A 23,528-nucleotide genomic window follows, 5' to 3' on the forward strand; every position below is an offset into this window, starting at 1 on the left:
ATAAGGCTCAGAGCAGAAATTAACGCAATGGAGACTAAAAAAACAATACAAAGAATTAATGCATCAAAGAGTTGGTTCTTTGAAAGAATCAATAAAATAAGATAAACTCCTAGCCAACCTTATCAAAAAAAGGAAAGAAAAAACTGTTGGTTTGTTTCTCATGTACTACTCTCTTTAAAATACAAAAAAAAAATAAAATAAAAATAAAAGGTTTGCCCTCACTGCTCTTAAACAGTACTATAAAGAACTGCTGTGTTCTCACAAAAATTGTCTCATACTGCTGTCAAGGCCCTCCCACAATATTATACTGGTCAATTCTCTCTGCCACTCAAGGAAAAAATTATACTACCTTCACACACAAGTTTCCCCGTTCCTTTGATGAATAAACCATTCTTTAAAAAGTCCCATCGCTTTCTCTAGATAAAACAACAATAACTAAAAGAAATACTCCAAGCAATGCAAATGATTTCCTACCTATTTTATTCTTTTTATTTCCTTTTAAGGCACCACCCAAAATTTCCACTGCCATTTCAAATACATCACACAGTGGTGAGTGTCTCAGAATAACCCACAGGGCAAACACAGGGAACTTAGATTACAAGTGGAGAAAATGGAGTGATGAGGGGGATGCTATTAGCGGTGACTTTTAATTGTGAATGATGCCCAGTGGAACGTCCTCTTATTCCACCCTTGGCAAAAAACAGACACAAAAACCAAGAAAAGTAACAAATTTGATTCAAAGTACATTTATAATTGGCAAATTAAAATGGAGTTTAAAAAATTGGAGTCAAAATTGTATAATATTCAAATACTGGACATGATGATGGCATACACCTGTAATCTTAGCTACTCAGGAGGCTGAGGCAGGAGGATTCCAAGTCTGAGGCCAGGCTGAGAGAATTAGAGGGACTCCCTCAAAGTAAAAAATATAAAGGGCTAGGGATATAGCTCAGCTGTAGAGGAGCATGGAATTCAATCCCCAGCACCAGGAAGAAAAATTTTTATTTTTCAAAAAAATGAAAGAAGTTGAAAGCAATGAACAGGTAGCCAAGTTAGCCTGGCAGAAGTAACTACAGCAACACCTGAAAGGGCCAAGAAGGCAAGCAAGCAGGCAGTACATACATCACACAGTGGGAAATGATTAGTAACCTCACTGCAGAATGCCTACCTACTTGTCAAAATTGTATATTAAATTGAATACTGGCTTAGTTAATTGATGGCTGGGGCTTGGAGACTATTTTTAATTATACAAAAGTTTTGGTTTCAGTGGAATTTAATCCGTATTTTTTTTGTTTCTTTGTTAATCTAGCATGTTTTCCTTTCAGTTGTGCATTGAGACTCTGACAAAGCATGTTCTCTCAAGAGCTGAAATCAACAGTGATGAGTAAAACTATAATGGAGTAGCTTTCTCTAGAGCAGAAAGAGAATGAGAAATACCGTCAACTCTACTAAAATAACCCCACCTCAGCACAGAACTCCGAGGCAGTGGGAAGTGTCTGAGTAAACTCGGCCTCAGTACTTACTGACACGAAAGTGAAGCAGAGCCCGGCTCCCCTTTGTGCTAGCTGCTCCGTGTCAAGTCGAGGTTTTGCTAGCATCACTGACATGAGGGTTGGCAGGGCAGACTGCTCCTCCGACGCCTCCTTCGCAGCACTGCCGTCTAAACCGTAGAGGGGCTGCTCTACTCGCCGCTGGAAAACATCAAAGAAAACACGCAAAACTCACATGAGAGAGGTAATCTGACCCTGCCAGCACACGCAACAGGTTAAGATGTAGCGAATATGAGGTGAGTGTTAGGACACTTTTTCTCTCTGCAAACAATTTTAGGGAACATTATCGCTGGATTATTACCCATCTAGAAACTTGAGTTAATAGTTTACTCAAAACATTTTAACGATTCTATATTTGCCTAACTGCATTTGCAGACTGCTTTGTAGACTTCAATAAGTCAACTTCAAAATATTCTCAATCCTACACAGGAAATCCTATTTCCATGCTGTAGGTAAATGAAAAATTAAGACAACTTTGTTACAGGGGCACACACCTGTAATCACAGCAATGTGGGATGTTGAGAAAGGAGGATCACAAGATCCAGGCCACCCAGGCAACTTAGGGACTTGGCTCTGGGTTCAATTCCCAATAATACCAAAAAACCAGAGAGACAACTGTCTCATGACTTTATGCACAGAGCTTATTTCACTCTCTATTCTTTTTTTTTTTTTTTTTTTTTGGTTTTTTTCCAGTACCAGGAATCAAACTCATGACCTTGTGCTTGCCAGGCAGGTGCTGGGCCGCTGAGCTAAATCCCCAGCCCACACTCTCTATTCTCACTATCCCATACCTCACATGCAAAAATCTAAAATAAATGCAAGCAAAACAAACATGGAGTACTAAAAGAGTAATTTAATACCACAATTACGTATGGTTTATTCTAGAAGTGGAAAAATGGTTAAACATTAGCAAATCTAATAACAGAATTTATTTTTCAAAGTCAATTCAAAATATAATTACATAATGATGTTACAGTAGAGTCCTCATTAAAGTTACAAACTACACAGGGGTAATACATACATCAACAGTATTTACCCAACGTGGTAAGGTAAAACATATGAGATATAAATGTTACAGCAAATTAAAAAGTATCATTTTGGATGATATACACATTCACAGAAGAAATCAAGCAAATCAACTGAAAAACTACTGTAACAAAAAAGTTCAGTAAGATGGCCAAATACAAAATAAGTATACAAAAATCAATAGCTTTCCCATGCACTAAAAAAATTAATTATAATCTGCTACAGAATGTGATGATAGAAAAAGCAAACTCAAAATAGAAAAAAAAATCTGCAAGATACTAAGTAAACCAATGATATATAAAGAATTCATGCGAAGAAAACTATACAGGTTCACAAATGAATATAAAAGATTACTGAAATTAAATGGTGATGCCATATTCCTGGATTCAAATTACACAGATGATCAAATTTCTCTAATGGCTAATGTTTAGAGTTTTTGTTTATTTTACTTCTGGCCTTTCAAAGAAATTTCCTGGTAGAATAGTAGCCACGTAGGTTCTCTCTCTCTTTGGGTGAGTTGTTTTGGCCAAACACCATAAATTTATTTTGAGGTTCACTTGGATAGATGATGAAAATTAGCCAGATAATTGCTGATAAAGGCTATCAGGGAAATTTAACTAGAAATCAAAACATACTACAAAGTTACATTAACTAAAACAGTGTAACACAAGTATGGAATGGATATACTGACCAGTGGCATCAAATAGAGAAATCAGAAGCAGATTCATATAATATGGATAACTAATTAATGATTAAAACACATTAGTATTAGCAGGAATTTATTGACAAGACAGAAGAATATTTGTAAAGATATTTTTAGAAAGGAAAAAATAGAGGTCCTACCATATAGAGCTATATAAAAATCATAAGCAAACATAAATTCTTTTCCAGCCACCTAGTGGTAAAGGACTTTTAAAACACCACATAAAAATATAAACCATACGGGAACATCTATGAATAGCACAAAACCCATAAAGTCATAAAGGTAAAATACCGATAAATTTGACTACTTAAAATTCTCTTCTCACTGGTAAAAGTGAATATAAAGTTATAAGACAAGATCACAAACAGGTAAAAATATCATTTGCAATGTAAATGACAAAGGGTTAGCAACAATGTGCTCCTGCCCGTCAGTAATTCCAACAGGACTGGAACAAGCATTAAAAAGGAAACCAAAAAAATCACTCGGCGTAAATGACGTGTGATATCACTAGCGAAGAAACGCGCTAAGTGGTATTTTCTGCACTGTCAAAGATTATAAATGACACAATTCAGTATTAGCAGGTACGCAGAAGTCGGGTCTTTCAAACTGCTAGTCACCTTTTAGCAATTTAGGTGATGGCTACAATTAGGAACGTATCTAAAAGGAACAATGTGCAAGGCGCACAAGTATGTATAGAGACACCACTAACAGCACTATTTACAGAGCACAAACGTTTATAGGATATTGATTATATAAATTCACATAAAAGAAATGAGAAAACTATTATACAAACATGCATGTGCATATCCACAAAAGCTGGTCTAACAATACTTGCTCCCTACACTCTTTAATAATAGTTCCTTTGGAAGAGACTTTCTGTTTTACCACTTGTGAATGAACTGTTGAACTTCTACATAAATTGCTCAGAGTAGGTCTGAATATGTGATCTTCCTGCCTTAGCCTCCCAGAATGCTGAGATTTTAGGCATGTGCCACTGAAATCAGCTACATTTCAAATTTTATAATCTGTATGCATCCTTTTATCAGGAAGACTTATTTAACATTTTCATTGTAGAAAATAAAAATAAAATAACTAAATGATCCGACAAAAAAACATATTTAGTCTTTGAGTCCATGAAAAAAAAGACTTCCTCAAGATCTACCTTCCTATCCACCCAAGGTAAAAGCTTAAGTTCAGATTTCAGAATACCTGTGACACCCATTAATCGAAGTATGCTCATGATAAGGGTGAATGAATCTCTGAAGCAAAGATACTAAAATTAGAACCATTCTGCCACATTCATATTTATTTATATGCTGTATTTATTTATTCAATACATATCTGCCAAGGGCTAAAAGATTTCAAATAAGCTAGGATGCCTGAACCGACCTTCTTTTGGAAAGCAACTGTAAGTACAGAAAAAACTTTTTTTTTTGAGACAAGATCTTGCTACGCAGTGCAGACTAGCTTTGAACCTGTGGCAATCCTACCTCACCCTCCCAAGGTGCTCAGGTTATATGCCTGTGCCACCATGCCGGGCAAAGAAAACGTTTTAAAAGACCATTAAAGGCACCAAAGACTTGATAATATATCAAGTAGGACAAAATCTGAGGGAAATTTAGGAACATAAAACAAATAGGCACATGCCTATAATCCTAGCACACTAGGGGGCCAAGGCAAGAGAAGAGGATCCCCAGTCTGAGCTCACCCTAGGCAATTTCGTGACTAAGCAAAAGACCCTGTCTCAAAATTTAAAAACAAAAAGGGCTGGGAATGTAGCTCAGTACCAAAGCCCTCAGTTCAATCCCCAGTACAGAGGACAGGGAAAAGGACAAGTAAAAGCACAAAAACCATTATCATGCCCTAGGAGCACCTGCAGATATTGAATTTCCACTTCCAGGGCACCATAACATCAAGCAGTCACAGGCCAAAGTACAACTAAGGCACAGGTCCCAACAGGACAGGAAACAAGTCCCACTTCCAGCAGAGCCTCCTATGTAGCTGGTCTACACTCTCAGGGAAAAGGTAAACCAGAAGAAAAATATTCCCCACCCTAGGAGCGGTAAGGAATTTGCCTTGGCAGTTTATGAGTCAGTGTGTCCCCTGAGAAATGTTAAGACAACCCAAATCAATATTTGTGGATGGCTGGAACAAACACAATAAACCGAGAGAGGCAGAGAAAGGGAGGAAGGGAGGAAGAGAGATGAGAATGAATCACAAATTCAGCGAACATTAAAGAGGTAAAATCTCTAGGCACCAGAAGAAAGCAAATAAAAAGTCTACCTAGAAAAACATCCACATCCTAGATACTGAAAAAAATCTCATAATTCTTCAAGGACTATGAGAGACAAAATTATAAAAGAAACCATAAAGGAAACAGCCATGAGCAATAACCAAGAAAGAGTGGAAACAAATTCAGAAAAACTTCAGATACCAGAATTATCAGATACAAATTTTAAAATGTGCATACACTGAAGAAAAATAAGACTGGGAGGATAGTACAGCTCAGTGGTAGGGTACTTGGCTACAGTCAGAAGATCCTGTATTCAATACCCAAAACCACAAAGCAAAAACAAGCAAAAAAAAAAAAAAAAAGTATTAAAAAATAAAACACTCTTGCACATCAGAAGAAATCAACAGAGTGAACAGAAAACCCACAAATTGGAAAAAAATTTTAGCCAACTGTCTGTCAGACAAAAGACTTCTATCTAGAACATATAAAGAAATAACAAAAAAATAAAAAATCAGGCCCCCAAAATTCAAAGACCCAATTCCAAAATAGGCATCTGAGATGAATATACATTTTTCAGGGGAAGAAATGCAAATGGCAAATAAATATATGAAAAAATGTTCAACATCATTGGCCATTTGAGAGATGCAAATTAAAATAACATTGAGATTCCATCTCACCCCAGAAACAATGGCTACCATCAAGAAGTCAACCAATAACAAATGCTGGAGGGGCTGTGAGGAAAAAGGAACCTTTCTCCACTGTTGGTGGGAGTGCAGACTGGTGTAACCACTGTGGAAATCAGTGTAGAGATTCCTCAAAAAACTAGGATTAGAGGTCCCATGTGATCCAGCTATTCTCCTTCTGGGTATTTTCCCAAAAGAATTAAAAACATCATACCACAACAATATATGTTCACCCATGTTTATGGCAGCATAATTTGTAATAGCTAAACCTTGGAAACAGCCCAAATACCTATCAACTGGAATGGATGAAAAAGATGTGGTATGGAGCATTACACAGCTATTAAATGGATGTAATTAGAGACCATACTCATAAGTGAAATAAGGGCCAGGGATATATAGCTCAGGGACACAAGAGCCTGCCTGGCAAGCACAAGGTCCTGAGTTTGATTCCCAGTACCAAAAAAATAAAAAAAAAAAAAAAGCGAAATAAACCAGACTCACATGTGTGAACATTGTATTGTCTCCCTAGTATAAGAAACGGAAAGAGTAAGTAAGGTACAAAAAATATAGTGAAAGGGAAAGAAACTACTCAAAAGGAAAGAACAACTGGGATAGGGGAAAAAAGAAAAGAAGGAAGGAAAAAAAAGATATATTGTATATATACCCAAGATAACTAAGATAACTGTATGACTAATTTCTATTAGTTCATTGAAAGGAACACAGTGCTTATATTGTTTGATCAATTTTGTGTACCTGTATCTGGCAATCTGAGCAACTACTTTGAAGATAACAATATGTAATATAGCAACCATTGTTAATATTGTATCATCTTGCCTCAAAATTCTGTATCCTTTTTATTGTTTTTATCTCTCTTTAAAAAAGAACCACTCCCAGTACCCCCAAAAAGTTAAAAAAAATTTAAAAATTAGCAAAAAGCTTCAAACTATCTTGAAGGGAACATTTTTTAAAAGACCGTAAGAAAAATTAAGAATTAAATGAGCTTAAGAGTAAGTAAGAAACAGGGCTGGGGATTTAGCTCAGCGGCAAAGCGCCTGCCTGGTAAGTGCAAGGTCATGAGTTCAGTTCCCGGTACCAGAGAAAAACCAAAAAAAAAAGAGTAAGTAAGAAACAACAGAATAGATACTTCGGAAACTGAAAGACAAGAGGAAATTATCCATAAAAGAGCACAAAGAAACAAAAAGAGCCCAGTATTGGGGGCTCAGCCTATAATCCCAGGACTCAGGAAGCTGAGGCAGGAAGACTCTCATGAGTTTGAGAGAGGGAAACGGACTGGGGAAGAGGAGGACAGAGGCAGGGATTACATTGAAAGAGGTAATGGTTAAGTTACGCAGAACTGGTAGTAAAACACACCAAAGATCCCAAAGGTCTAATGAGTCAAAAGTAAAGGAAATAAACACACTCAATAAAAAAATTACAGGGGCTGGGGATTTAGCTCAGCGGCAAAGCGCCTGCCTGGCAAGTGCAAGGTCGTGAGTTCGGTTCCCGGTACCGGAGAAAAACCAATAAAAAAATTACAGACCAAAACAGATAAAGACTTAAAAATCAACCAGGAAGGAAAAAAACAGGAGGTAAATGAAAGCTGATTTCTTAATAGTAACAATGGGAGCAAAGTGAAAAACTATTCTGTTCAATTGTGTTAAATGAAAACAAAACAAAACAAAACAAAACAAAACCAACCTAGACATATACACAGCAAGCAAACAAATAAAAAACCTCTCAAGAGTAACAGAAAAAAATAATGTTCTCTCCATGAGCATAAACCCAGCAGATAAACACTACCAAAATATTTCAAGCAGAAGGAAAGTGCCTCCAGGTTGAAGGTATAAAATGCAATAGCAAGGTGGTTAAAAGAAAGAGTAAATATACAAGTCTAAATGAACAACGATGGCATAAAACAATGTTTTATAACATAAAAGGCAAAATAAAAACATTTCTACCACCAAGTCAGCAGCAGGCTAACTAAATTACTGCTCTGAACTCATCATTTGATATTAGGAAGAGGGATATGTATTTTGGCATATTTAATATCATATAATAATTTCTAAGAGAAACACCAAAGAGGACCTAGCTACCAGTAGAGGAGAAAAATATGACAGGATGAAACATAAAATAAATAAATCTAAATGAATGTAAGAAATTAAAGAACAGGCTTCACCAGCCAGGCATGGTGGCACATGCCTCTAACGTCAACACTTAGGAGGCTGAGGCAGGAGCACTGGCATGAGTTCAAGGCCAGTACGGACTGCACAGTGAGTTCAAGCCAGTCTGAACTATGGAGCAAGACCCTGTCTTGAAAAAACCAAAATAATTAAAAATAAAAAAAGAGGAAAAGGAACAGATAAACATAAAATACTAAAATGTATTTAAACCCAATATAGTGATAATATATTAAATGTAAATGGGATAAATGGTTAAAAGTAAGATTTTAGATTGAATAAATTAAAAAAAATCCAACTATACAACAGCAGCCAGAAATGCACTGAATATCCATTTACAAAGGACTGATGGAGGGTTGGAGACTGAGTGGTGGAGCACTTGCCCAGGATACACAGTGCCCTGAGTTCAATCTCCAGCACTGTTTAAAAAAAAAGGGCTAGGCATTGTGGCGCATCCCATTAATCCCAGAATTCAGCAGGCTGAGGCAGTTTGAGGTCAGTCTGGGCTACACAGTGACTTTGAGGCTGGCCTGGACTACACTCAAGACCCTATCTCAGGAAAAGCTGACATTATAAGAATAGAAGTATTTACACTACACAATGGTTTGGATATTAAATATGAGATAAGCCACTTTTTTGAGTGGGGAGTCCTGGGGATTGAACCCAGAGCCTTCACACTAAGTCACATCCCCTTATTACATGAGTGAGTGAGTGAGTGAGTGAGTGTGTGTATTTATTTATTTATAAATTTTGAGACAGGGTTCCGCTAAGTCACTAAGTTGCTCACACTGGGCTCGAACTTGTCATCCTCCTGCCTCAAGTCTCCCAGGGATTACAGGCATATGCCACCATGCCCAGTAGATAAATCACATTTAAAGAAATAAGCTTCAAAAAGATGATGAGGGTTATTTCATAATACATAAAGCAAAAGTTAACATAAACATATGAACAGGGAACTTCCATAGTAATTATAAGAGAAACGAACATACTCCTCATAGTAACAAATAGAACAGCCAAAAAAAATCAAAGCCCAGAAGACTGACTGCTACTACTACAACTATGTCTCCTTCTCCTTCTTCTTCTTCTTATTGTTATTATGGAGTGTCCAGGATCAAATCTAGGCTGTCACGTATTCAAGGTAAGCACTCTACTAATGAGCTACATCCCCAGTCCAAAATACTGAAGATTAAAACACTGTGATTATTTAACAAAGCTGACTTACTAGCAGAACAAAACCATTTTGTTTAGGTATGCATACAGGAATGATTAAACTATAAGGAAAAGCCAATGATTACCACAAAAACTAGAAGAGTAATTATCTCTCAGAAAGAGGGAGTTATGATCAGTGAATTAGAAATACACAAGTTTCCAGAGTGCTAAAAATAGTGTGATGTCTTAAAAATAGTATATATCTTGAATGTAATGATCACACACAGTTAGTTTTATAATGATATTCTGGAAGCTTTCTGGTGAAAGGCCAGACAGATATATTTTAGGCTTCTCAGGGTACATTCATCTGTCATATATTCTTAGTTCTAACAAGCCAAAAATCATTTTTAGCTTACCAGCTGTGGCCTATATTTTGCCAACTCCTTCATAAAAATGCTTGTGTTTTATGTATGTTTTTGTATTTTGAAAAGATATTTAACAAAAATACTAAAGAATCATTTACAGGCAAAAAGGCAAAATAAGCCTTGTTTCTTGTCTTTCAACAGTTTTGAGCCCCCATGGACTACCAAGCACTGTTTTGGGTGCTAGAGACTAAAAAACAATATATTATCTCATGTGTCAAGTGGTAGAAACCAGTTAAAAATAATTACATCTTTATGTAATAAGCACTATAAGAGATAGAAACAGCAACAGCAAATAAAGCAAAGGCCCTGGTGGCATGGAATTAACATTTCAGTGAGTGAAGACAGGCAATGAATTAATTATAAAGTTAAAATATATAAATTTTTTTTTTTTTTCCCCCTCCGGTACCAGGGACCGAACTCACGACCTTGCGCTTGCCAGGCAGGCGCTTTTGCCGCTGAGCTAAATCCCCAGCCCCTAAAATATATAAATTATTAAAAAAAATTAGAACCACACTACACATCAACAGCAAGAATGACCTATCATAAGCAAAACGGAAACCAGGTGCTGTGGCACATGCCTACAATCTCAACCCTTGGGAGGATCACTACCAGTCTGGGCCCTGCATTCCATAGTTCAAGGTCAGCACAAACTATATAGTGAGACACTGTCTCAAAAAATGAACAAACAAAAAATTAAAAACTAAAAAAGAAACAATATGAATAAATCTCACTAAAGTAATGCTGAATGAAAGCCAGACATAAGAATACATACTGCACGATTCCTCTTACATAAAGTACAAAAACAAAAGACACATGAGGACTGCCAAGAGTTCAAGGCCAGCCTGGAATACATAATGTGACCCTGACTCAAAGAAAAAAAAAAGTCTGTACATTTTACATAAAGTACAAATACAGAAAAACTTATCTATGCTATTAGAGGTCCATTACAGGTCAGATTAGTGGCTAAGTCCAATGGGGGAGAGAAAGTTCTAGTAAGTGGGATGCAGCACATGTAAGACTCCTGCAGGCCTGGTACATATCTTATTTCTCGTACATTTTAAAGACTCAATGAACTGAAGATTTGTACTTTATGTGTACTCTTTATTTTTCCTTGTAGTACTGGGGATTGAACCCAGGGCCTTTGCACCTGAGCTCTTTTTAAAATTTTTATTCTGAGACAGGATCTAAGTTGCTAAATTGCCCAGGCTGGGCTTGAACTTAAGATCCTTTGGTCTCAGCCTCCCAGAGTCCTGGGGATTACAAGCATGCACCACCATGCCCAGCTAACTACTACAGTCATCTGTAATAACCTGCTGAAGAGATTTCTAATATAAAGAAAAGAATGTCCCTGGAAAATGGAATAACAAGACAAAGGCCCTGAAGTAAAAGAGTTCTTCTCAGTGTTTAAGGGGAGCGGTGTGGCTATCCCCCATGGTCAACCAGCAAGGCAGGCAGCACAGGTCATGCAGGAGCTGTTAGGACACACAAGAACTTTTGTAATAGGAAGCCACTGGACAGTTCTGAGCATAAGAATGACAGGAGGAGCCTTAAATTTTTATCAAGCACTTGTGCTACAATATTGACGCCATTTGAGACAAGGACCAAAAAACAAGATTATACCAGAAACTAATGTAGAGATCCAAAACAGCAAAGTGATCAGATTCTGATGTATTTTAAAGGAAAAACAGAATTTTCTGAAGGATTATATCTGGGCCATGAGCTCTGACCTGAAAAACCGGACAGAGTCCACTGTTATTTACCTGAACAGGGAAGGCTACAGGAAAAGCAGTTTATGGTAGTTATTTTTTTGATATGAAGGGAAAGCAAAAGCTTCTTTCCAGATATGCTAACGTTCAAGGTGTACATGAGATATGTAAGTGGAAATGTCAAACAGGAAGTGGGATATATACTGTAATTAGGGCGATCAGAACCCAATTAAAGGACAGGCAAGTTCGTTCATTCCAGAAGGGAGAAATAGTTACTGAAGCAACAGATACCTAGGCGTATTAGCTAGCTTGAGAATTACCGATTGAGGCACTATCATTTCGGATCAAGTAACTCTTTGTTATGGGGGGACTGTCCTGACTTTGTAGATTTACCAGCATCACTAGCTTCTGCCCAGAGTGGATGGAAGATCTAGTATAAAAACATGTAGAAGTTCTTCTGATTGTTTCTATCGTCTCCATAAAGTGACGAAGCCAAGGCCATCAGCTGAACTGGAAGTGTTGTTGGAGATGGGGAAAACAAACATATGAAACTTTCATCAAAGAAAGGGAACTAGAAATACAGCAGGATTTAGCAGGCAGCTGGAGCACGAGGTAAATGGTCATGAATGTAAAGTGCAATCAGTCTGCTTGAACGTATTTTCCTCCAATCCTGAACTGCTTAGAAACAGACAAAAAGTAGAAGATTCAATTTAATCAGGCTAGGTTTTTTTCAGGCAATTTTGATGGTGAGAGTGGAAACAGAGAAAAGTAGAATACACAGGGACTATTACAAAGAAGCAAAGAATGCAAGTTGGGAATACACAGAGCTTTTTAGTGCAATGGAAAAGACAAATAAGGTTTGGCTCCTATTTTAATACTTAATATACACTTAGATTTATATACTGATGAGGCCCAGTCATATTCATATAGTGGCAGAAAATGTCTACCATCACTGAATACATCTCTTTTGTTTTCAGGTAAGATTCAACCTAAAGTGACACATATTAAAATACAAAGGAAAAGAGATTTCAGGAAGAGAAGAGTGGTGGGCAGCACTGAGAAATTCTACAAAACATCCTTTTTCCGAATCGGTAATCTGCACCTGTACTGGGGACTGAGCCTCCTGGCTTTACACTGAGCTACACCCCCAGCCCTTGCTTCACTTTGAGACAAGGTCTCACAAAGTCACTAAGTTGTCTAGGCCGGGCTCAGATTTGCAATCCTCCTCCCTCCATCTCTCAAGAGTGCTGGGATTATTTAGTATTTTTTAAACTTTAATTGGTTTAAAATCTAAGAAAAAGAGACAACAGCCTCTTCAACAGTTATCTAACAAGCCAAACAAGTCTATATACCTAGCATTTCTTTTTCATTTGTTTTGTTTTTGAGGTAGCTCACAATGTAGGCCAGGCTGTTGTTCTCCTGTTTTAGCCTCTCGAGTGCTGAGATTACAGGAGAGTGCCACCATGCCCAGTTTATGTTAAGCCCTGTTTTGTTTTGAGAAAGATCTCTATATGCAGTTCAGGCTGACCTTGAACTCACTATGTAGCCCAGGCTTGCCCCCAACTTGTAATGATCTTCTTGCCTCAGCCTCCTGAGTGCTAGGATTACAAACATACACACACCATCATGCCTGGCAAACACTTCTAACATTTAAGAAATTATGGCAAGTGGGTTCAATCCTCAGAATTGAGTATTAAAGAAATAATAAAATCCAAAGTTCTCTTCGTAAGTTTAATTTACATTTTAATAACTTTCAATAATTACAATTATCCTAATCAAGATATAATTTATAACTAGTAAAAGGGAAGGAAGTACAGTTTTAAATGTTTTAAAAATATAGAAGGAAAGGCACGGCATTATCTCATTATACTCATGCAAAGAAAAGCTGTCCTAAGCAAACAGAGCCACGCATGGTGGTGCACGCTTGTAACCCCAGCACTTCAGAGGCTGAGGCAGGAGCATCACTGAGAGTTCAAGGTCAGCCTGGGCCACACGGTGAGTTCAAGGACAGCCTGAAGTACACAGCAAAACCCTGTCTCAAAACACACATACACACACCAAATAAAAAAAAAAAGAAATCAAGGATGAAAACTCCTCAACTCAGCAATCCCAACCTCTAAGAGCCTACCTACAGCAATACCTACAGAGTTGGAACATAGTATCCTTAGGTACAAAGGTCTTGATTAGTATCAACAAATTATCCAAGGACACAGGAGCAAATTAAGAAAAGTCCTGCATTAACTAGTTCAGGGGTTACCAACACTAGCACTGACATCTGGAGCAAATACCTCTTTGTTGTAGGGAAGCTGCGCTAACTCCGCAGGAAGTTTACCAGCACCCGCAGCCTCCCCTCTCTCTCCTCTCTCACTGGGACAACAAGAATGACTCCAAACATTGACAAATACGCCCGAAGCGGCATAACAGCTCCTAGTTGGAACCACTAATTTAGGTACTTAAAAACTTAGGTTTGGAAGACCTTAAGATTTCACTTAAAGGCTAGACACAAACCTATCCCGAATCTGTATGGTATTAGCTTTTCTACTTCCTGAGTAAGTCCTGGAAATAACTCAAATTATCAGGAATTAACCACTTTTTTTTTTCTTTTTTTGTCGTTTTGAAATAGGGTTTTGCTATGCAGACCAGGCTGGTCTCAAACTTGCAGCAATCTTCCTGCCTCAGCCTCCTGAGTGCTAGGATTACAGGTGTGAGTCACCACACCAGGTGTGCTCAACCAGTTTTTTAAAGGGGGAGAATATTTAATTGTAGGAAATATGTAAACTTGCAAAGATAAAAACCTAACGTTTGGACTAGAATCACTTCCTAGACAGCCCACTGAGCAATATAGGCTTAAAGGACACTGACTGTACTGACAGGACAGGGGAGGCTGTTGTACAAAGTTAATTACTGACACAGATCTGAAATCTAAGCAAATGACCCATAGGCAATACTATAGTTTTCTCCCTAACATCTCACTCTCTACGGATATTTAATGGAAAAAACTCTTTGCTCCAGTGTCCCTGGGTTTCTGGTCTCCTGTAACAGGTGTCAGACTTCTCCAGGTGAATGCTTACCGGTAAGGGATTGGATAAGGAATGTTGCGGTGAGGATCGTGCAACTGGTGGAACACTTCTGCCAGGGCTGGTTCCTGGCCCGCTTCCCCCAGCAAACTGGCCAACAGGGAAAAATGGATATGAATAATTCAAAACAGTACTATGCTTAAGATAAGGAGAGCAAAAGCTTAATACACAAACAGGTCTTACTTATATATGGCCCCTGTAAGTTAACACATCTTGTTCTAACAAAACCTGCCACGTAAGTCAAATTCTGTTCTTCTCAACAAGATTTTTAAGAAGGAGCTCCCACAGAAACATATCAAGACATACAGCAAACACGGCTAGAAAGCTGAGAGTACACATGGTTTTGAAAGGACATGAGAGAATGTTCGTCCTTCTCGTCTCAAAATATGCAAGCAGAGATGCAGCAGTGCAGCGGATGTTAGTCTTCCTCAGTAACCACCAGTGACGGATCGCTGACTGAGCGTACTACGTGTCCCACAGGACTAAGGGAAGAGGACAAAAGACAGAGTCCAGGTCACTCCACCCTGACCTCTGGAAAACACAGAACCTAGTCTGGCCAAGAGGTAAATTACCTCGGACGTACATCATCGCAGACAAGACACATCATAAACAAATATAAATTTGGGAAGTTAGCAGCTTTTTGAGATGGGCAGCGTTAGGCTGATGAAGACAGGTGTAAGAGGGGAGATACCACAGTGAAGGCACAATACTGCTTTCTAACACCTTAAATGAACACAAGGGTTTAGGATTTTAAAAGCATTACAGATTTTTCCCCCAAAATTTAACTTACCTCAAAGTAATCACTAATTTTATGTCCCCTAGGAGTGCCTTTCCCTGAAAATGAAACCAAAGTAAGTATGGTTTTTCCACTGCATATGTAAACCATCACTCACCAAAATGCATTATGTATTCAGTAACTATATACATTGTTATTGTTGTAAGCAAGTATTAACTTTTACTTCTAACAAAAAAGCCAAAATACCTGTACCCCAAAGAACAGACTATTTCCCCCACACCATACACGGCTGAACCAGTGAAAGGAAGAATTTTTCAGTTTGTTTTCTTCTAAGATTCAATATTGTTTCTTTTATAAATATTAATAAATTTATGCCACAATTAGGAAACAAAATCAAATCTCATCTATAATAATCCGTATCCCAATTTAAAAGAGTGACAGTTTAAAATACACTCAGTCTCTTTCATGAGAACAAAAGAGTTAATTCTATTTCACACCGAACTTGGTATGACCACATTCTCCTGGGAGAGTATTCCTTCCAAAAGACTAAAGGAACTATCTATAAATTTAAAAAGCTGAGAATAATGCAAAAAGACTGAGATTTCTATCCCTTAGAATGTAAGAGAGAAAAAAAATTTTTTTTCTTTGATTATTCTTATTCTTTGACTATTTTTCTTTAATTATATGAAATACTTTGCATTATTACATCACCTTTACAAATTTATTCCAGTGGACTCCAATGTTCAACTAAATAACTGCCACGGAAAAGCAGTGGGTATAAAGGAAAACAGAAAGGAAACTTTCTGGTGACCACTATTAACAAATCACTGACGTAATGTAAAACATACAGATAAAACTCTCGTCTCACCTCTCTTCTATATCACGCATGTTAGGTCTGCAGAAAAAATCTGTACCCCCCCCATGGAACTCACACTGCTTTGTCAGATATCTATCGAGTGGCTAGTCTGTAATAAACAGCTCAATATTCCCCTAAGGTACACAAACCTTCTTTGTCAGGATTTTCTGTATACAAAGTAATTATTTACCGTAAGTCTGAAAATTCTAAGTACTTAAGACTTCAGTATTTTTGGGGGTGTGAAATTATTACTACCTTGGCTAGTTTCATATGGTTCAGCTTTTCTTTTCCGATTTCGCTGGTCATTCTGCTTTTTCTCAGGAGTCTGTTAAATACCATATACATTACAATTAGCATTTTGGTAAATTTTTCACATTTGTAAAAATAGAGTATGTACAGAATATTAAATATATAAAAGATATATCTGGCAGACAATCCTGAATCACAGTCCTGCTCTAAAAATGGAAGAAAAAGAAGGTACAAAACCCTATACAGAATTTTTGGCAAACTGCTCAAATTATCACAGTTTCAATTTACTCATGTGTAAATCACAATTGTTACAAAGCTCAAATAAGATATTTTATAAAACACAAATATAAGATAAAGGTCCCACACAGTAGCCTCTCAGACAATTTTAAAAGTGTTTAAACCCAATTCTTTCTTCGAAAAAAGTAAAGATCAATTAACTAACTGGAAGTTTTATCTAAATACAAAGTGGGTGGCTGCAAACTTACTTACACAGAGCCCTGCAACTAGGTTATTTGCCCAATTTTGTAAAAATCCAACCTTCCATTTAAAGCAGGAAAAATTAAAAACAAGCAAAAGCCTTTGAATTCTATTACTCAAGTCAACCACTGCCCACTGTTGAAATGTCTACAATAAGGGTATCTAAGTTAATTCTTCTACTCCTGAAAATATATGCAACTATCACTGCAACTGTGCAAACATTTTAAAAGACAAGGTCTATACATATCATAATAAGAAAAAACCCCCAGGGCCATATCATAGCTACACAGTTACAAACAGCACACAAAAGGGACCCACACACTCAGACTATAACAAATCCAGACCAGAAGTACAGGAATACAGAAAGTTTTGCACTGGATGTAGTTTCTTACCTCTACTTCTTTATCACTCAAGGATCCCACGCTGCACAAACTCTGGTTGGAAGACTCACTATTGAGCGGCCCCTAGAAAGAAAAAAATTTTAGAAGAATCAAAAGAAATTTTAACTTACGATGACAGCAGAATGGAAGGCGGCGCCTGCTAGGTTTGGTGTTAGGTGTCTAAGGGGTCAGGGAGGCCAAGATTTAACTGTAAACCTCCAAACCAACTTAAACTCAGCTACAGTACCATGCCCTCCGTGTAAAAAGTCTCTAAGTTACTATCGTTTTTATTCCTTTTATGAACTCTGTATTCACTGCACGGTTTTCCATTCTGAAGAACTTCCACATGTTCTGAAACCATTAAGAAAAATAAGCACGGGAAGTCAATTTTCTAGGCCTTTGTATCATAAGAGCAGGATCTTAAGGTGCCATATTGAGGAGTATGTCATTGGTGCTTTATGCGGCAGTCAGGGACTATAAAATAGGAAATGCTTTTGTAAGTCGTGCCTTACAGAAGCAAGAATGCAAACTCAAAAACAAAGTTCCACAAGACTGACTGACCATTAACAGCATGAGCTCTACGACTCTGCTCTGCAGTGAAAATGGTGAAAATTATAGACAAACACTGAGAACCTCTGAAAACGGTCCGAGGGGCAAACAGCAAACCAAGAAACGTCTGTTCAGTAAAGTCCATGAAAACTTCAGTAAGGTAAAAACATCGGTGGCATTTGAACCAAGACTACTACCCATCCTCTGCCATCTCAGCCTGACTCCAGACTGCTGCAACCAGAAACACAAGGCTCTCCCTTCCCCAGATCCAAGCCCGAGGCTTGAGCATTTCTCAGCCTGCCCTCAGACCCCTGCTCCTGACAGCAGCTACATCGAACGTGGGGCGTTCTGTTCTTCTGCCCAAGCCCTACCCATGGGGCAGAAGCTCCACTGTAGTCACAGCACAGCGAATCCGGGGCCTTTCACTCATACAGAGACGGCAGTTCCACTGCCAACAGGAGGAAGCGGGCGGACCTCAGGGCGCCAGTGGCCCCACACCCTGCACAGTGCGCAGCTCCTAGAGTCAAGGTACCACTCACAGAAAGCTTGTCACTGCGCTTACTCCATCTTCCACATATGAGCCTAAGGGAAGAGGCAGAAACATGTAATGTTCATAGGACCTGACTTCACTGGTTTCCAACAACAAAAAATTATCAAGCAGAGGGGAAAAAAGAAAGTATGGCTCATACAAATTTGAAAAAAGAAAACAAAAAAACAGAAATTGCCTGAGTGTGACCAGATATGGCATTTAACAGAAAAATTCAAAAAAGTCATTATAAATATTTAAAATCATGATTAAAGAAGAATAATCAGAATAAATTTAATGAATATACCAAACGTATATTCTAGAAACTATCAAAAGAAGTTAAAAGAAATTTAAAATCCAAGTTTGGCATGGTGGCACATGCCTATAACCCGAGTACTCTGTAGGCTCGGGCAGGAGGATTGCCACAAGTTCAAGGTTGGGCTGGACAACGAAGTGAGTTCAAAGCCAGCCTGAACTATACAGCAAGACCCTGTCTCAGTCCCCCACAAGGAAGGAAGGAAGGAAGGAAGGAAGGAAGGAAGGAAGGAAGGAAGGAAGGAAGGAAGGAAGGGAGGATGGATGAATGAGCGCTGGGATTACAGGTGTGTGCCACTATGCCAGCTCCTTTTTAGGTTCTTGATAGTGTTCTTTGAATCACAAAGGCTTTTAATACTTTCTTTGTGAGTGTGTTTGTGTGTCTGTCATTAGGCAGCAAACCCAGGGCCTTTGCACTGAGCTACATCCTCAGCCCCCACCCCTCCTTTTTATTTTGAGACAGGGTCTTGGTAAGTTACTGCCTTGCTAGGCTAGGCTTGAAGGTGCCATCCTCCTACCTTAGCACTGTGGGATTAAATAAAGAGGGGGGAGAGAGGGAAGGAAAAAAAGACAAATTAATTTAAGATCTAAATAAGTAGAAAATGTCCCATTTTCATAGATTGGACAAATTAAAACTGCTATAATGCTAATGGCCATCTAACTAATTTACTGACACCCTATCAGAATAGCAGCTGGTTTGTCTTTTCTTTTTTTTTAAGACAGGGTCTCACTATGTACCCTAGGCTGGTCTTGAACTCACAACAATTCTGCCTCAGCCTCCTGGGTGCCAGGATTAAAGGTGTGCACCACCATACCCACTTCTTCTTTGAAGAAGTTAATATACTGATTCTAAAATTCAAATAGAGGAACTGGGGTATAACTCAGTGCTAGTTCATTAGTGTGAACAAGGCCCTGAGTTCAATCCTCAGCACAAAATAAATAGATAGATAAAATTCATATAAAATTGCAAGAGGTAAGAATAGGCAAAATGATCCTGAAATCAAATAGGAGGGCACATATTACGTAACTTCAAAAACTACCACAAAGCACCATAATGTACATAGTATAGTGTTGGCATAAGAATAGATCAATGCAACTGAATTGAAGGATCAATCTATATAATTGTGGTCAAATGATTTTTTACAAGGGTGCCAACATCATTCTACAAAGAAAGGTATTTTCAGCTGGGCATGGTGGTGCACACTTGTAATCCCAGCACTCGGGAGGCTGAGGCAGGAGGATCGTTGTGAGTTCGAGACTAACCTGGGGTACAAAGTGAGCTCAAGGCCAGCCTGAACTGCATAGCGAGACCTTGTCTCCAAAAGACAAAAAAAAAACCTAGTATTTTCAGCAAATGTTGCCAGGCAACTGGTTAGCTAAAGGCAGAACAATGAAGTCAGATGTTTTCTTCACATGTATAAAAATTAATTCAAAGGAGATCAGATTTAAATGAAAGGGTTAGAACAATGAATGCTTAGAAGAAAATATAGGGTCAATCTTTATTTAATCCCACAGTGCTAAGGTAGGAGGATGGCACCTTCAAGCCTAGCCTAGCAAGGCAGTAACTTACCAAGACCCTGTCTCAAAATAAAAAGGAGGGGTGGGGGCTGAGGATGTAGCTCAGTGCAAAGGCCCTGGGTTTGCTGCCTAATGACAGACACACAAACACACTCACAAAGAAAGTATTAAAAGCCTTTGTGATTCAAAGAACACTATCAAGAACCTAAAAAGGAGCTGGCATAGTGGCACACACCTGTAATCGCAGCACTCAGGAGGCTGAGGCAGAAGGATCGTTGCAAGTTTGAGACTAGCCTGGGCTACAAAGTGAGCTCAAGGCCATCCTGAACTGAATAGCGAGACCCTGTCTCAAAAGGACAAAAAAAAAAATCTAAAAAGGCAACTTACAAAATGGGAGAAAAAATTTGTGAACGTGTATCTGGAAAATGAATTTGGATGCAGTTTAAAGAACACTTACAATTTGAGAAAAAGAGAACCAAACTGAAAATACTGGCAAAGGACCCGAACACGTTTTTGGCTCGTAGTTTGTAGAGGCTTTAGTCCATGGTCCGCTGGCTCCAAAGCAGCGCAGCATGGCAGAGAAGTGACCCATGGCATGGCAGGGAGGAAGCAGGGGGTGAACAAGGGAGGGCGGATGGGGCCTTCAGGCTACGCCCCAGTGACGCCCCTCGTCCCATCAGGCTTCACCTTCCACTGCACCCAGCTATAAACCCGTCCGGGCGCTAACCCAGTGAGGAGCATCACACACTATAACCTAGCCACCTTCCAGAAGACCCACTTATGAGCACATGCGGTTTGGGAGGGAATCTAGATACAAACCGTAACACAGACATTTCTCCAAATATGTAAATGGCCAAGAAGTGAACAGAAAGATTGTTCAACATCATTAATGATCAGGAAAATACAAATCAAAACAATGACATACCATGTCACTCCGACCAGGATGGACAGACTCAGTCAGATAACAAAAAATGTGGGCAAAGTCAGGGTTTGGGCCTATCCTTATAATCCCAGTACCAGGAAGGATGAGAAAGGAAAAAAGTAAATTCAAGACCACGCTGGCGGGACTACAAAGCAAGACTGTCTCACAAACAAGACAGGTATGGAGGGGCATGGGGCATGCTGATAATCCCAGCACTCCAGAGGCTAAAGCAGGAGGATCACCCAGAGTTTGAGGCCAGCCTGTGCTAAACAGTGAGTTCAAGGTCAGGATGAACTGCGTAATGAGACCTGACCTCGGGGCTGGGGATTTAGCTCAGCGGCAAAGCGCCTGCCTGGCAAGCACAAGGTCGTGAGTTCGGTTCCCGTACCGGAGAAAAACCAAAAAAAAAAAAAGAAGAGACCTGACCTCAACCAACCAACAAACCAACCAACCAATCAAAAAAGCCCACACAAAACAAAATCCAAAAGGAAAAAAAGGAATGTTGGCAAACTGGCCATTATGGTTACAGACCACTAATTCCAGCACTTAAGAAGCAGGAGGTATCAAAATCAAAACCACCCTCTAGGCAGGTTGGACCACAGGCAGGGTTGGACCTAGGCAGGTTGGACCACAAATCAAGTGATGTGCAAGGAAGAAAAAAAAAAAAAAATGTAGGCAAGAATGTGGGGAAATCAAAATCTCACATACTGGCATTGAGAATATAAAATGGTACAGGCACTTTCTAAACAGGCAGCTGGTTCCTCAAAGAAAATACAGAAGGACTATACACACTAATCCAAAAAATCTACTCTTGTGAGAAGTGAAAACATAGGTGCACAAAAATGCAGACACAGTATGTCCTGGAACTTGCAGGAAAATGGTGGAGTGATAAGCAACAATAAATCAGCCTCTCCGAGTCAGAACACAGACACTAAAAAATAACAACGTGAGAAAGGAAAGGAGGAGAGAGAGGGATCCCTAAACCCTGGAAGGACCGGAAAGGAGCCTACACAGAAACTGGAGACAGACCATAACGCATAAAAAGGAAGGGGCACCCTGTGCTTTCTCCCCAGCTTCCCGCTCCTGGGCTCCTCGCTTGTGGCGTGAGAAGATCGACACATACACAGCGAAAGTGGGAGACGGCTGCGGCCTCCAGGGAGGAATGCACCAGTGGAACCGAGCAGTGGATGCTGTGTGCCACGACAGCTGCTAGTGGCTGCAGTCCAAACGACTGCCCTGTTCCCCAGAAAGCATGCTTGAAAAGGTCAAACTGAGCCCAGGACTCAGAGCAGCCACAGGTGGGCTTCCCCTCAGGGCTCCCAGTGTTAAACTATCACAGTGACTGGGTGAGGGACGATCACGGGAGATGCCCACGCAGGGAGCTGGGGGCAGGCGGCAAGAGACCCCCAGAGTGCTATAAGGTAAATGACCAGGCCCCAACCCCACAACCAGACGTCGGGTTCAGCCTGAACTTCCACGGATTTGGAAGTTCCAGAACCAGCGCTACACCCTAACCCTACTGCCGGCTTGCTGGGATTATCAAGCACAGATCTGGGCTCTGAGCACCTCATCTGCCTAATAGCAAGAGCAGGCATACCTTGCACGGGACACAGCCACAGAACTATAGACCCCAGGAGATACCCATAGGATTGAAGTCACACAGATACTTTTTATTTTTCCTTGCTTCTGGATTTCCCTTTCTCTGATTGTTTCTTTGTGAGGGTGAACACTGTTTATAGGGTTTTTTTTATTTTGTTTTATTTTGTCCCTGCTTTTCTTTTCTCTTTTTCTCCTTACCTCCTGTCTTTTTCACCAGTTTCTTAAAACGGGTGATCCTCCTCTGTCCTTCAGCTTTGCTTTTAATCTCTTCTTCTTCTTTTATTTCTTTATTTTTCCCTCTTTTCCATTTTAATTTCCTCCCCATAGGGTAAAACTGCTCTATTCAGTGGCTGTTCACTGCACATAATTTTCTGATTTTGACATGTACCTATAAATCTTATATACATTGTTAAAAGTGGCAAACTATTAGTTACTACAGTTTGTCATGTTCTGTCTTCCTGATGCTACTGTTACTGCTGACCGTATTACTTTAGCTAAGGTGACACTGTTGCTGTGATCAATTGATCCTTGTATGCCAAAACCTAGGCTGCCTGGGGGACATAAAAAATACTACAGTCCAATACCAAAGCACTGGGTGCTGGGCCAAACATGCTGCAACCTCTCATACCTACCTAACAAACAGAAGAGGTGGGATCCTGGGACACACTCAAA

General features: G+C 39.2%; 1 protein-coding gene across 1 annotated transcript in view; it reads right to left on the reverse strand.

Annotated features, from left to right (window-relative positions):
- Tlk2 (tousled-like kinase 2) overlaps nucleotides 1-23,528 on the reverse strand; it is a gene marked incomplete at its 5' end in the record, with an annotated part of 128,586 nt that overhangs the window by 61,942 nt on the left and 43,116 nt on the right. The window contains 5 exon segments of the mRNA XM_013503135.1: nucleotides 1,524-1,691; nucleotides 14,724-14,819; nucleotides 15,520-15,563; nucleotides 16,577-16,646; nucleotides 17,440-17,511. Coding sequence (XP_013358589.1) covers nucleotides 1,524-1,691; nucleotides 14,724-14,819; nucleotides 15,520-15,563; nucleotides 16,577-16,646; nucleotides 17,440-17,511 — 450 coding nt within the window.

Source organism: Chinchilla lanigera, unplaced genomic scaffold (assembly GCF_000276665.1).
Source record: "Chinchilla lanigera isolate Chin_1 unplaced genomic scaffold, ChiLan1.0 scaffold00077, whole genome shotgun sequence".
In the NCBI taxonomy this organism is placed as follows: domain Eukaryota; kingdom Metazoa; phylum Chordata; class Mammalia; order Rodentia; family Chinchillidae; genus Chinchilla; species Chinchilla lanigera.